This window comes from Rhea pennata, chromosome 28 (genome assembly GCF_028389875.1).
Source record: "Rhea pennata isolate bPtePen1 chromosome 28, bPtePen1.pri, whole genome shotgun sequence".
Taxonomy (NCBI): domain Eukaryota; kingdom Metazoa; phylum Chordata; class Aves; order Rheiformes; family Rheidae; genus Rhea; species Rhea pennata.
The window spans coordinates 3,334,193-3,348,784 of NC_084690.1; the positions used below are offsets into that span (position 1 = coordinate 3,334,193).

Here is a 14,592-nt window from a genome sequence, read left to right on the forward strand (position 1 = left end):
CTGCAGCCGCTGCGTGTTCACAAATAGCTCCGGTACCTGAGCCTAGACTGCGGGCAGACTGCGCCTGGTTAAACATACTGGGCTGGGCTGCTATTTCTGTCCTGCTTTCCCTGCCGGGGCGCGGGTGAAGCCCACGAATCTCGCTCCGAAGCCCAGTGGCCCCGAGGGCCCGGCTCTGCGAGGCTGAAGGAGGGTCGGTCCGTACGGCGCGGTCCCGCTCGGGGTCGCGTAGACGAGCCGAGCGCGGCTTGGTGAAATGCTCCGGCCGGCCGGGCGGTTTCTGGGGTGGGAGGAGGGCAGGGACGCTGCTCGCGGCCTGCCGCAGGTTCGCTCCCTCCTCTAGCTTCCTGCTGCGCGGCGGGTGGAGACGGCAGGCACGCCGCGGGGAGCTGCGACTCGCGTTGTCGCCATCGGAGACCTTGGCTCGATGTCTTGACACTCCTGTTCTCGGGAGCGTTTGAGAACAGAAGGTTTATTTTCCTGTTTGTTATGACAACAGTGTTTTAATCGCTCTCTCCTTGGTATAAATGTTTACTTTTCTCTAAATAGAAGCCCCACGCGTAAATACCGTGATGTTTTGTGCATTTAGAGGGGATCTCGGCATCCAATCTGGAGCAAGCTCCGGATGAATGTTAAGCTGCTGTTGCATTAAGCCACCACGTTTCTGTATTGCTATAATTTTAAAGCGTGTTTCCCGCTTGTTTCTGCGGCTCCTTTGCAATGGTTTATGGTGTGACCCGGTGCTGGGTTTGCTGGGCAGGTTTGGTGTTCGTCTTCTAGCAGAAGGCACAGGCTGTGGAGCTGGTAGTGCCGAGAGAGCGCCAAGGCTGGCGCCGGTCTGCTCCTCGTTCCCGTGGGACGGAGTTCACCGGCTTGTCTCCTGCTGCTGGCTGTATCCCGAGTCAGTCGGCCGGAGCAGCTGGGAGCTATCAGCGTTAGCTATCGAGCCTGAGAAAGAGCGTGATCTTGCTGTTTTGCATGCAGAGGGCAGGTGATAAATGTGGCTGGCTTACAGCAGCTGATCCGGGAGATCTTTAAGATGACGCAGGGAAGAGGAAGGGGAGGATGTAACAGCTTTGCTCAACGTGGAAACCTCCAACCGTGATGTTTGCAGACCAGAGCGCCATTCGTTTCCCGTCTGAGTTGCCATCTTGAAGTACTGGTGCCTGGAAAGCCAAGAAATCCTGGGGCTCCGTCCTAAGTGGAAAAGGCTGCTGTGAATAGTTTTCTGCAGCCCTGGGGCAGCGGGATGGGTCAGGCAGTGGGGAAGGAGGAGAGAGCTGGGGCTGACGAGGAAGCGGCAGCAGATTGGCAAGATGGCAAACGTGAGGTCTCCGCTTGTGGAGTGGGAGGATGGAAAGTCTGAGGGGGGGAATTTGACGGGGGAGAGGGGTCTCTGCGACCGAGGGCTCAGCGAGGCTGCGGGTCCGTGTGACGGCGTATCCAAGCCCCTTTCCCCCCAAAACACCTTCTGTAAAGGCGTGCAATTCTGCGTAAAATCCTGCTCACGTCGTCTCTTAACCTAATCGTGCAATTTAGCGGAAAATGGGGAACCTTAAAGCAGGAGAGCGACGAACGTGAACTAGCCAGAGCTATGCTCAGCGCGCAGGCTCCCGGCGCTCGTTCTGCCGAGGGTTTGCGGGGAGAGCTGGACCTCCCGAGCGCCGGGATAAGCTGCTTTGCACCATTGCCTGCAGGTCAGGCAGCCGCAGAGCCGGTGCTGAATGCCTCCGCCCGCTGGCTTTGCCCTCCTTACATCGCTGATGGTGATGATGAAAACGAAGAGCCCTTTCGAGCAGGGAGGGCGTCTCTTAGCTTGGGCAGCGGAGGAGGACACGAGCCTACTGTCGCGGGCAAAATTGTTCTGCCAAAACGAAACGGATGGCAAAAGGCGAAAGAAAACGTTATGAAAGTTGTGTCGGTTTTTGCAATCAGAACTGAAGCTGTGGGGAAGCGTTTGGTTCAGAGAGTGGAAACAAAAGCAGCTGAGGCTCATGTGAAAGCTTTCGGAGCCAGGAATCCTTTTGTGAAAGCTCAAAAACAACCCCCTTCCTCTTTGCTGTCTCCAGGCAGGCCCCAGCTTTCTGAAGCTGGGATTCACTGGCTCAGCGTGTCGGCTTGCGGTGGGCTTCAGTGTCCAGCTGTGAAGAGCAGCAGCAAGCAACTGCAGTGTGGGTCTTGGACACGAGGAGGCTTGTGGTGGGGAAGGAGCAGTAGGGAAGAACGTGGTCCAACCCCAAATAGTTTGATCCTTTCTTTCATTTTTATAGTAATTTTTATTGTAGTAATGCTGGAAGTCCCAACCAAAATCACATCTTTGCTGTGTTAGGACTTGGGCAAATACAGTTGTGTAGTCCTTGCTGTAGAGGTTTATCATTCAGATGAGACGAGACGGGCTTAGCGTTGTTTTTGCTTTAGAGAAAGGGGGAGGAAGCGTGAGCGGGAGGCCTGAGCGAACGGGGAGGAGACGGGGATGCGGGTTTGGGTGGCCGAAATCCCCCAGGAGACCTGGAACTGAACAGGACCTCGCCAGGCTCAGACCACAAAGCCAGTTTAGCTTTGGTCCGATTTCTGCGTCGTTCTGTGCAGTCAGGTGGCTCCGGTGAGAAGCTGATGCGGAAGCCAGAGCTGTGAATGCATCTACAGAGCTGCTGTATTTCCCCCCCTCCCTCCCATCCCCAGCTTGTTTCTTTATCTTGCCTTGTGGCTTCTTTGCACTTTCCAAGCTCAGAAGATTTAACTCAAGCAGGAGAAACATTTCTTAGGATTTCTTGCTGCTTGCACGCTGACTTCCTTAACGGAGCTAATCTGTGCCAGAAGAATAGATGTCTCTGAAAGCAAAGCTACAGCTGGAGGAACGAGGCCAGGATTTACGACGAAGCAGACCCGCTCACCCCCGCGAGCAGGGTCAGCAGTGCACGCCGCGCAGTCCCGCCTGAGCAAGCACTCTTCTGGAGAGCAGGATATAAAGGCAAGAGCTGATTCACCCTCAAATATGTGGGTGGGATTGTTTCATAAGCAATGAGGAGAGGCTGGAGATCCAGATCTGAACTGAGCTTGTAGCTGAATTCTCAGATTTGGAATTTTAACTGAAAAAAAAAAAAAAAAAAAAAAAAAAGGCTGGCACCTACATCTCCACAGCTGTTGGCCTAAATAGGTGGAAATTGCGCAAGGCTCCCTCGGAAGGAGGACTGTCGTGCAGGAGCCATGGGAGTTAACTCTTTCTAGGCTTGGGCTCCTCTTGTCTGCGCAGGTAGAAGTTCCCAGCAGCACTTTTCCCACGGGACAGATGCCAGGGCCTGGGTTTGCGCCCGGCGCTCTCGCCCCCTTCCTGCCTTGCGTTCTTCAGCCTCAGACTCTGCACACCAGGTCCCTTTGGCTTTGGGGACTGGGCCTCTATTTCCCTACCTGTAGTTTGGGTTGCAACCGACCCAGTTCCTCTTCCTAGAGGTGGTTTCACCGTGCAGCAACCAAGAGTGTCTCCTCGCCCGCGTGAGCGCTCCCCAGCTGCAAAGTGTTTCCAGCAGAACATCCTTTGCTGCTGCCGCCTGTGTCCTCAGCTGGCATGCAGCCGGCCGGGACAAGACCCCGCGGGTGGGAGTCCCACTCCTCCTGGGAGATTTACCAGACCCAGAGTTACCTTGTGGCTTTTGTGTGCAGTTATAAGATCAGAATGTAAGTAAAGGCTTTCAGACATGAGGGTTTTTTTTTCCTGTTGACATGAGAGCTAGTTGCAGGCATTTCTCTCCACGTGTACATAAATTATAGGGAGAGCAATTTAAACAAAAAGGTCTACTTCAGCTATTAAATATTGTTTGCTTCTGATTTTTATGTGGAGTCTGTTTTCCTCGTTACCCAGCTGGTCTACACATTGGTGTTGGAAGGTAAAACATGTCTGCTTGTATTTGCGTTATTGAATACTCCCAGTGTAACAAAACCTCTGCAGCGAGAGGAAACCGTTACAATCTGTAAAGGGCTATTGGGAGAAAGCTTTTAGCAATCCTTTCTCTTTGGAAAACCTACCTACTTTGACCTCTTTGTTCTTTAATCTTCCAATGTAAAGCTGAGGGTATAAGTCAGCATCTCTTTGGGGAGAGCTGTGTCATAGGACCTCTGTGCCAGAGCAGTGTCTGAGGTGTCATGCTGACTCTGACGATGCTTTTTTGAGCCCCATTTAAGTTTACACCTTATGTTTCACTTCTGTAGAGTGATCCACGAGGATGACCCAGTCCAGTCAGAGCTGGCGGAAAAGACTTGCCCAAATGCACAGGGAATGCAGGTGCCCAGGGTCCACGCTGGGCCCGTGGCATCCCCACTGCTGCGGGGACCAGAGCTCTTCTGGCAATGCACGCGGAAACCTGTGCTTATTTACTGAGCTGCTGAACTAACTGCAAAAATAACAGGCAAATCAGCAGGTCTCTAACAGCATTCCCAAAGCCCGGCAGTTCTCACCTGCAGAGTCAGTCAGCTCCTGACTAGGATAGGGCTTCTTCGCATCTCACTTTGCCCATGTGTTTTCTTTTTTCAAGTTTTTAACTTTTGCAATTTCATGATGTCCCTCTCCTCCTCTAACCTGGGCGGGTTTCTTCCTTTGCTTGTTGCTCTGATGTAATAAATCCCAGCACATCACAGCAAGGGATTCCCAAATCTGCCTGGGGCTTTTGAACGCTCAAATGTAACCTCTGGCTCAGGAAGTCTGTGAAGTGGAGATGCAGGGAGATATCGCTGCGTGCTTGCTCTGTTCAGATACCCTTTTCTCAGCATATGTTGTTGGCATCTGTAAGAGACCAGCTGGATGTCTTTGCTTTTGTGCAATACAGCTGCTTGTTAAGTGGGTGAAGTGGGAAAGCAAAAGAAATCCCAATGTGCTCTTCAGTGCTAGGGGTTCAGCTGATGTTCTCTGACGCAGGAGAGGGCTTCACGTGTAGGTTAGTTTGTGCCTCAGAATAAGTGGAGTCAATTCACTGCCCTTAAGGTCTTGGAGAGGTGGTTTGGTCTCCCTCCATCTTTTTTCTCGCTCTGCAAAAGGAGGCTGATGGTGCTTCCTTTCCTCCACCCCTTGAGTGCTCTGTTTACCTTGGAGGCTTTTCAGGTTCGTCACGACCTGGGGTGAGGGAGCTCCCATCTCTGAAGGTCTGATGCCGCAGCGGTGAGCGTAGTAGCACGTTAACAACGACTAACGGATGCAATGTGGGAATAACGTCGCTACTCTCTTGTGGTGGAAGCAGCAGGCAGATGTGGAACATCTGGAATGGCACTCGGCACACCTCGAATGAGGCCAGCGGCTGCTCTCGCGCAGCTTCCTTGCAGAATGCAGGCATCTTCGAACACCGTCCTTGCGCGAGAAATCACACTCGGTCCTGAACAGCCCTTCTCCATCGTGCCAAGTACAGCTGAGGCCTCTGGTCTGCCCACGCTCAAGCAACGTGGAAGTGGCCATCAGCTGAAAACCCGGGCGGATCTCAACACGCTGCTGATGCCGGGTCTAGTCAGGGAAAATATTCCATTTCAGTGACTTGACTGGGCTGTAGGGCTGACAGAGACATAATTACATGTAGCAAACGTACTTGGAGCTTTATATTGGGTGGGTATATCCTGCAGTCACCAATGGAAAAAATCACTTAGGCTGTCTCACCCACTTTCTCAGCTGCCAGTGCAGATTTCCTCCTTAACTACCGTCTTTTCATGTGTTTTTCCAGCACAATTTTAAGCTTTGGCTTTCTGTTCTTTGGGTTAACCCTTTTACTACGTTTTTACTAAAAACATTTTTCAATTCTCAGCAGTCAAAGCTATTTCCAAATGGTTTAAGACTTTTATTGCCTCATTTGGTGAAGAAACTGAGGTGCAGTTGCAGAAGAAGATAGAGGGAACAGAGAAATAAGTGTCAGGAGGCGTTGGCCTGTGGCTCCAGTAAGCATGCTTTCTGCATCAAGTGAAGAACTGGAAACATTTCATAAATTGCACTGGGGGAAAAGTGAGTTGCAGGCTCTGGAAACCACTTTCAGAAGGTCTTCAGTGCGTAGAGGCTCTGCTACTTTCCTGACAGCATGGAGGCAAAAGCAATGCAATGTTTTAGGAGAACCTGCCAAACGGAGGAGGAACTGTGCATTGCAAATGGACTTTCCAGACTGCACAGGAGATGTACAGGTTTTCAGCCTCTGTGAAGTCCCCAGTTGTGTGAATTTATTGCGCTTGCGTCAGACCCTTTAAACATCATGAGGCGTCTCAGGGATGCATGTGTATATGAGATATATACATACGAGATTTAAAAATCTGAGCCTAAACTATCAACCTGGCCCTGTCCAAGTGGGACTATTGGTGCTCGTGTCTGCTGTAAAGCTGAGTGGTAGCTGTAGAAAAAGAAAAAAGAAAAAAAGAAAAGGTGCCGTGTCTATTTTCAGGGCTCTGCAAATCCCAGTGTGACCTCCCTAACTTTAATACCTCTGTCTGTCACTGATGGAGTAATCCAGAGAGGCCCATTTCTCTTTAAAGCTCTGGGCTTTTTTTCTTTTCCAAGTGATTGAATTTGAGGGAAGGGAGGGCAGAATTCCTCTGTTCTGATGTAACTGCCTAGGGAACCACGTGGTTTTATATATTTTTGTCTAGAAAAGCTCTGTTGGAAGCAAGTTAAAAAATTTTCAGTAGCTCTTTTGTAATTGCTTGCCACAGCAGATATTTTCCAGTCAGCCTTTGCTTTGGGCTTGGGTCCCTGCAAGGTTCGTGTGCGCGGCGTCCTCACGTAGGCTCCAAACGTGAAACCCGTCGCGACTCGTCTGCGCCCCCGAGGACCGGGGCAGCTGGCGGAGGACCCCAGCCCGAGCACCGGGGAACGGCCGGGGTGGGGGCGCGGGGCGGGGAGCCGAGCCCCGGTCGCGGGTCCCTGCCGGGGCTCCCCCTTCCCGGCGCTACAGCGGGGCTACCTGGGCTGCTCTAGGTTCACCTCCGTAACGGCGGAGACCGAGTCAAGGTCTGAAGCAAACGCTTTCGATGAATTTAAGCAACAAAGGAGATTTTCTACGTAGTGACTTGTTAAATAATGCCTTTTTTTTTTTTTTTTTTTTTTTTTCAGTGAGGACAAACATCTTCTTTGCAGGATGGAGGAAGGATTTGAACGAGACGGAAGGGTTTGCTGACCTCCTGGTTGTGGCTTTTCCTAAACAAGCTCTCTGCCCCCCCCTCCTCTCCCCGTTCGGTCTCTGTTCCCCATCCCTAAGCCGCAGAACCAGTCCTCTCGCAAGCCGGCATCGTTTGTGTTTCTTTTTTGCCCGCAGAACATGAACATCCAAGTGGAAGACATAAGAATCCGTGCCATCCTCGCCACCTACCGCAAGCGGGTGCCCGTCACGGAAGGTTACGTGGAGGTGAAAGATGAAGGGACCTGGAAGCAGATCTGTGACAAGCACTGGACCATGAAAAATTCCCGAGTTGTCTGTGGCATGTTTGGATTTCCCAGTGAGAGGAAATACAACGCCAAGGTCTACAAGTAAGAGCGGAGCTTTGTGTGAGACTCGGGCATGTTTCTTTGAACACTTGGGGCCTTGTTCAAAAATGCAAATTGTCAAATGACACTGGAGACCTTAAGGTAGAAAAGCTTCCGTCAACGGCTTCATTCCTTCAGATCAGATTTTCCTGCTGTGTAAATATTTGAAATGTCAAGCGTTTCCTTGTGCAGACAGGGGAAAGGTTTGATCCTCACCTTCTGGACGAAGATCAAGCGCAGTATCAGTTTTAATGTTGCACAGGTACTAAAGTAGGAGACACGGACATTCAGCCTGAGAAACCTTTTTTTGTTTCCAGCTATGGGATAGTCATTTCCTTCACCAGCGAGGGGTTCGGGCTGTGTTTTGTGCAGGGATGGATGTGACTACTCTGTCCATAAACCCGTCAGCTGCAGGCGAATCCAGTAGTTATCCCATCCCTCTGCAGAGTCAGCTATAGCAGCAGGTCTGATGTGTGCTGAGGGCTCCAGTTGGGTAATCTCGTGATAAAATGGGTCTTTGTTTTGCTTTATTGCCCAGGTTCCTCCTTTCTGCTATTGCACGCAATTCCTGGCCCCGCACCTTTGATGCCGGTGTTTACCAGCTGCTTTGGCGTTTGGCCCCCGTGGAGGCTCACCTTCCATGGCTCCGGGTGTCCAGCTGCCAAATCTCTCACCAAAGAGCAATCTCCCCAGGGGAATACTTCCCAGTAAAAATATTTCCCGCTGTTGCTAACCCCAGTTCAGCTCTGTTGGCCCTGACAATTCCTCAGGGCCCCAGTCCAGAGAAGCTGCCAGCTGCCTCCGACTGTATGACTTGCTTTGTCCATTAAAACCGGTTCTGAGCAGGGTACAGCGCTGGGCTAAAAATGTTGGTAGTGTGTCTATGCCACTGCTCCCAGCATTGCTTCTGCCTGTGCATCTGAGACGGTCTAGGAGGACACAGGCTGGGGCAGCTGTGATTTTTAGAGCTGCTTTTTCTTCCTATATTCATAGACTGCATTAAAAAGAAGGAAGAAAACTGTAACCCATAGGAGAACATTGTGTCTTTTGGAGCTTCATGCAGCTCGTATATGTTCAAACTGCATTTCCTGCTGTTTCTTGGAAGTCAGGAGCTCGTGTCTTTTTTGTTGTCAGTGTCTCAGCTTGCTTTCTGTCACCAGCCTTCAGCACAGACATGTTTCCTCCTACACGTTTCCCTAGAAATAACACCCTAGAGCAGATGCAAAATAGTTTAGGTTAAAATCTGTCTTGTTTCTTTCCTCTGCTGTGCGACCTGTGGAGTGGAAAAGTGTCAACTGGTGAGGGGGAGAACCGAAATCTCCAGGCGGGGGTTGTGGTTTTCCTGCCTGCTCTTTCTGGCCTGTGCAACTGGTATTTCAGAAGGCTCCCCCAGAACCAACTGGCCATGTTTCATTCCCTTCGTTAGCAAGGTCACGGTCAATCGAAGAGGTCCTTTGGTTGGAAATGCGTAAAACCACGTAGTAGCACAAAGAACACAAAATAACCCACCTGGAATTCTGTTTTCAGGCTTCCCGTGGAGACGAGCGCTGACCTCGTTGTACCAGGCAGTCTCACGTTTTGCCCTGGACACCGGTTCGAGGAGTGTTTGCTCCTGTCCGTATGTCTGTATAGCATGTCTCCCTCAAACTCAGCTCTGAGATTCCCATCCCCAGCATCAGAGCAAAAAGGCAGTATAAATTGCCCCAGGAGATGTTTTTTCTTCCTCCTCAGTTGTAGCGTTTCCAAGAAAAGCATTAACTTTTGCAGCTGGAGCCATCTGCCTTAAATAAAAGGGTGCTTGGTAGTTGTCCTGTCTCTTACAATAGCAAATATAGAGATGGAAAAACTGAGGCACAGCTGCGGAGCCTGCTAGCCTGTGATGCTGAGCGTCCCGTGGAGCAGAGCTGGAGTTAGGAACGCGCTGTGCTAACCGGGCTTGGGGTGTCTGCACCAAATCACAACGGTTACCCAAGTAGTTCTGGGGGTTGCGATGCCTCCCCCAGCTTTGCTCGTGTTCTGCAAGCAGCGACAGCTTACCGGGCTCCTGCACCCGCAGAAAGACATTTTGGAAAATATGCTGAGTGTTTTCCCAGGCTGGGACAAGGCAGGATGTCATTTTACTGGAGGGAAAAGAGTTTGAACTTTTGTTCGTGACTCCTCCTAAGTAAAACTTTGTCAAATGGGCAGTTTTGTTTGCTTAGCGTAACTTGAGGAGCTGTCGCTCTTCTGTAGCGTTTGCCGTTGTGCCCTGGAGGCCCAGAGGACACGGGAGGGGGCTCGCCCAGGGGATGCACCCAGGACCGCCAGCGCTGCTGCTGAGCTTGCTGGGGAGGAAAGACTCCCAGCGCGTGCGCCTGCGTAAGGTCTGGGCTGGGACGCTCCGGGTGATCTTTGCTTCGTGATCGGGACGCCGGAACGACCGCCGTTGCAATCTGCTCGGCCGTGCCGCTCTGCGGCTTATCCGGCACCCGTTCCGGTGGCATCCCGCCTCGGGGAGGGAGAGTCCGACTCTGACGGTCGCTTGGGCTAAACCCTCTCTCCACGCGAGCGTGAAGCCTCGGAAACGGTTTTCTCGTTTCTCGGGCGTTGCTCTCCCTAGTGTGCAAACCCCGCTCTCCCCAGAGCGGCTCCTTTCCCGCGCTCGTTCCGCGGCCGCGCCGGGAGGCAGCGGCTGGGATCGGGTTTCGGGCTGGCTGGGGCTGCGGGTGCCCCTTGCTAGAGCCACAGCCATCCTGCTCCCCGCAAACTACGGCTTTCCGTGCAGGGGTAACTGATACGAGGCTCTGCGGCTGCACAGCGCTGGGAGGTGAAATGATTTGCAGATGGATCTTGCTTGAAAGAAAACAACTTAGTTCATCGTTGTTGCTGTGCCAGGGCTTATTCCTGAATGTAACTTAGGCTGTGCAGTTGACAGTACAATTTATGTTGGGAAATGAAACAAATCTCGGTGCTGTTTCCATGCTCTTGTTCATTCTTCGAAGCTGTTTTATAAGAGCTGTTTGTTAACTCCTCCTGCAACCCCTGCTCCAGCTGAGAGAGGGACAAGTAGGATTAAACGCGCTTGGCTGATGGGAAGAGCACGAGTCTGTGACCCGCGATGCCTGAGGCAGAGAGATGAACCTGACGCCTTCTTGAGGTCACCTTGCAGCTCTGCGATTTGTCCGAGAGCGGTCAAAGGGGTGAAAGAGCGGAGCGGTTCCTGGATGTTTCGTTCGGTCTCGGTCCAAACCGAGCTGCGGCCGGGAGATGCTCTTGGCTTTAGCGGGCTGCTCGCAGCGTTACGGACGTGGTCAGATGCGTAGGGCGGTTAGTTGCTCGTACGGCTGAGAGAGCAACCTGCGTGGTTTGGGTTCTCCCTAGCAAAGCCAGGATCTTGAGGGCTTTGGCAGACGGCGGCGGGTCTGGCTTCTCTTCTGCCCGGCTGACTGAGACTGCAGAAGGTAGACTTGCTAACTTCAGCAAATGTTTGAAGAATTAGACCAGGGTAAAAACTTTTCATAGCGCTGCAACGTATGCTCACGCTCCCTGAAGAGGAATTCACCAGCTCCCATTCAGTGTGTCATTTTTCCCAATATATATGCACGATGATTCATTTTCTTTCTCCTGTAATGAACTCGTTTGCTGGTCACTGAGCCCTCCTGGACACAGCCTTACCGTAGCAAGGTTGCTTACCTAAACCTTGAGACACTTCCCAAGCCCCTGGGCTTAAGCTTTCTAAAGCTTGTGTGGCAAAAGTCCCTCTGTCCTGGTCAGTAGAGATCTTTTAGGTTCCAGCGTGACCTGGAGTCGGCTAAACGCTTTCAGCATGACTGTTCGCTCATGCCTCTGAGCAGAATTGCTCTTGGCTTACACCTAGGTCAATGGAGGGGGGTTGCTCACTCTCTGTGTTTAAAAATTAAATAGCAAGAATGCCCCAAGTTTCTGGCGGTAGAGATCATCTGGGAAATGAGGTGGGGCTTTCTCTGGCTATTTGTCTTTCAGCTTACCAAGGGCTGTTAATATCAACCAGATGTTAATGCCGCAAGAAATTTCCAGGCTGAGGTCACTGTTTGCTATCGTAAGGCATCCCCTTAATTGCTTCTCTACGGCAGGCCGCGTTTGGTGTCTGCTTTTGGAGTTCACGGGGCTCCCCGCACATGCGAGCGTGAAAACGACCCTTCCAGTTCTCGTTCCTACAAGGAACAAACAGCGTGAAAGGACGTCAGAGCAGCGCTCCTCCGCGGGGGAGCGGGGCTGGCTCCTGCCAGGGGAGCGTGGAGTAACGTCCCCAAAGGTCGGGCACTTGCGGATGCATTGCAATGTGTAAAGCACGCCCAAATCTGCTCGATCACTCTGCAACCCGAGAGAGAGGTTGTTAATGTTTAAGGGACCCAGGTGCGAGCTCTAGCAGTACAAGGGCGTTTAACACAGGCTGTCGCTGCCTTGGCGTGTAGTATCCCAGGCAGTTTAATTAAGAGGAAGAAAAAGCTTCGAGGTTTGGTCCAAAAATGAATCAGACGTTCTGACTTCTGACTTTCTTTCTGCCTACGTCCTCCCTGGGTGTTTTATTACTATTTTTGAACTCCTCTCTTCCTATCCTGTTTATTTTCTGTTGATTCAGAGTCCCTGACAGCTCTGATCTGACAGGTTTGGAGTTTGACAGCCAGTGTTTTACCCGTAGGACAGGCAGGTTGCCTGCTGCTGCTCCATGAGACGGAGCTCAGGCCTGCCTTTACTGGACCTGCCCCATCCTTCATCCTTCCCAGGGGAGTGTTTAGTCCCCATCATGTGATGCAGTTGTATCTGTAGCTCAAGCCCAGCTGTATTTGGCCCTAACCTCAAGCCAGAGAAATTTGGTTTCAGGAAAGATTAGTTTGTGGCTGCGAGGCATATGAGCCGTGATAACTGCTGAGCTTGGCAGCAAGGCTCAGCGAGCAGAAGAGGAGAGGAAAGTCTTCTCCAGCATCTGAGATAACACAGATTAGCCACCAAAGGGTACCAGCCAGGAGTAACTCTCAGTCGTAACGTGTCCAAGTTTAGATTCAAACCACCAAGCTGCAAAAGGCTCTCTGATCTGTCTCCAGACCCTGCTCAGGCTTCCTGTCCTGCAGGGACATGCTGCAGTTAAAGCTGATGCTGCTTTTTCCCAGCAGACTCCCCCCGCGCTGCTGTGCCCTTTCTCGCAGCCGGTCCTTGGATCGCCAGGGCTGCAGGGCAGTTAGTCCCAGAGCAGGGAACAGCACAGGGATCTTGCAAAGCCACGTCAAGATCGCAGCAAGGCGTTGGCTCCTCTGCGTCTTGACTGATTTAAAAAAAAAAAAAAAAAAAAAAAAAAACTTTTAAGATCTCTGTTTTGGTAATGCTTTGACCCATATTTCTGGTTCTTTGATTGTTTTAGCTCCAATATGGTCATCCATAGCTTTGTGATGAAGCTAGGTTATTTTCTTTTCCCATTTATCACACACGCCCCTTCCCCCTTAGTCCCTGGAGCAGCTCCAAGCAAGTGCTCCAGTTTGGGAGCAAGGAGCAAAAGCTGCTGCCAATCTCCTGTGCTGTGAACATGTCATCAAGGGAATTGCTTGTGCTCTCGGAAATTGCTTTCAGGCTCGCAGTTGTTAACACTGCAGTTTTTAGGGAAGCTGGAGACCTGTGGCTTTTTCCCAGTCTGCCATCTTCTTGCTGATGATGGGCGGTGGCCAGCAATCCATCCATTATTTAAAATCCATTATTTAAGGGGCAAGTTTTCTTAGGGCCTCTCCAACCCAACCTCCCCCCCCCCAGGGGGGTTTGCACAGCCCCAGTTTGCACCCTGCCGATTGGAATTACCTCTCCCAGCTCCGATCGCTGGCCCCCTCTGATCTTCAGCCTAAGTCGAGTGGAGGCTGTGCTCAGCTCTCTGCCCCGAGCTTCTCTCTGTAGAGCGCCGGAGGCAGCAAAGGGCTGATGAAACCTCCGGAATTCATCCTTGCACCGGGAATTCAGTAACAGACTTCAGTTAACCAAGTGCTTAAAATGCATCCAGCCCCAGGATTAGTCTCAGCAGTTTCATGACGTAGGGAGTTGCACAGCTTTATTCACAGGGAATTCTCTCTTTTGACTATTTTCTGACAGATTTTGCCTTTTTTAATTCCTCTAAGGATGTTTGCCAGCAGAAGGAAGCAGCATTACTGGGCTTACTCAATGGACTGCAGTGGGACTGAGGCTCACATCTCCAGCTGCAAACTGGGCAATCACCTCAACGTGGATGCGGAGAAGAACGCGACCTGCGAGAACGGGATGCCTGCTGTGGTCAGCTGCGTCCCCGGACGCGCCTTCGCCCCGAGCAGCCATAGCGGCTTCCGAAAAGCTTTCAGGCAGGAGGTGAGGAAGGGGCGAACTCAACCCGTCGAGTAGGAAAAGCCTGGATTTGGGGACGTAACTATTCAGAGTGAATTACCAGCTCCGAGACCTGACCACAAACCAGCCCCTTGGCCTAATGTCCCCTCTTCACATGCCCTCCTCGCCCGGCCGAGCTGCTGTCCTCACCGCTGCGTGGTACCAGGGCTCAGCGGGGCGGGAGACTCGCTCGCTGCCGCGGCTGGCAAGGCTCTGAGAGAGTAGTAAGAAAATATATTTGTCACGTTTCTGTTTGAGCTGCTCTGCTCAAGCCAGTTGAACGCACGCCCAGTTGCTGCTGGGCTTTGCTGCTTCACAGTTACTTAAATGCCGCTGGGTTGTGTCTCCTGTAGAGATACGGTAGAAGTAAGCTTATATTTCTACTATTCCTGTGCATTCTGCAGAGAAACGTCCCAAAGAAATGTCCTTAGAGGCTGGGAAAAGCTTTTCCTACAGGAAAGGCTTAAAAAGCTGCGTGTGCTTAGTCTAGCGAAGAGAGGCCTGAGTAGCAGCATAAAAATCTTAATATGCAAAAAAAGTTATAAAAGGACCCTGGGATCAGTTTTTCCCAGTGTCACTGGAGCAATTGGATGTGAAAGAAGCGGTTTAACTTGCAGCAAAGATGATTTCAGTTGATGCTAAAGGAAATTTTTCAGCCATAAGGTACAGACAACCTTAGGACACTGTGGTGACCTCGAGGTCTGGAGGCTCCTGCAGCTGAGTCGGACTTCTGCAGGGTGCGTTAGGTGTTACGGGGG

General features: G+C 51.6%; 1 protein-coding gene across 5 annotated transcripts in view; it reads left to right on the top strand.

The window, feature by feature from the left end:
• LOXL2 (lysyl oxidase like 2) overlaps positions 1-14,592 on the top strand; it is a 49,825-nt gene that overhangs the window by 17,290 nt on the left and 17,943 nt on the right. For 4 of the 5 annotated variants that reach the window (XM_062596925.1, XM_062596928.1, XM_062596927.1 and 1 more), the window contains 2 exons: positions 7,272-7,483; positions 13,597-13,819. In XM_062596925.1, coding sequence (XP_062452909.1) covers positions 7,272-7,483; positions 13,597-13,819 — 435 coding nt within the window. Of the gene's footprint in view, positions 1-6,709; positions 6,968-7,069; positions 7,141-7,271; positions 7,484-13,596; positions 13,820-14,592 lie in introns of those variants that run through there. The other variant, XM_062596930.1, reaches the window with a different exon arrangement.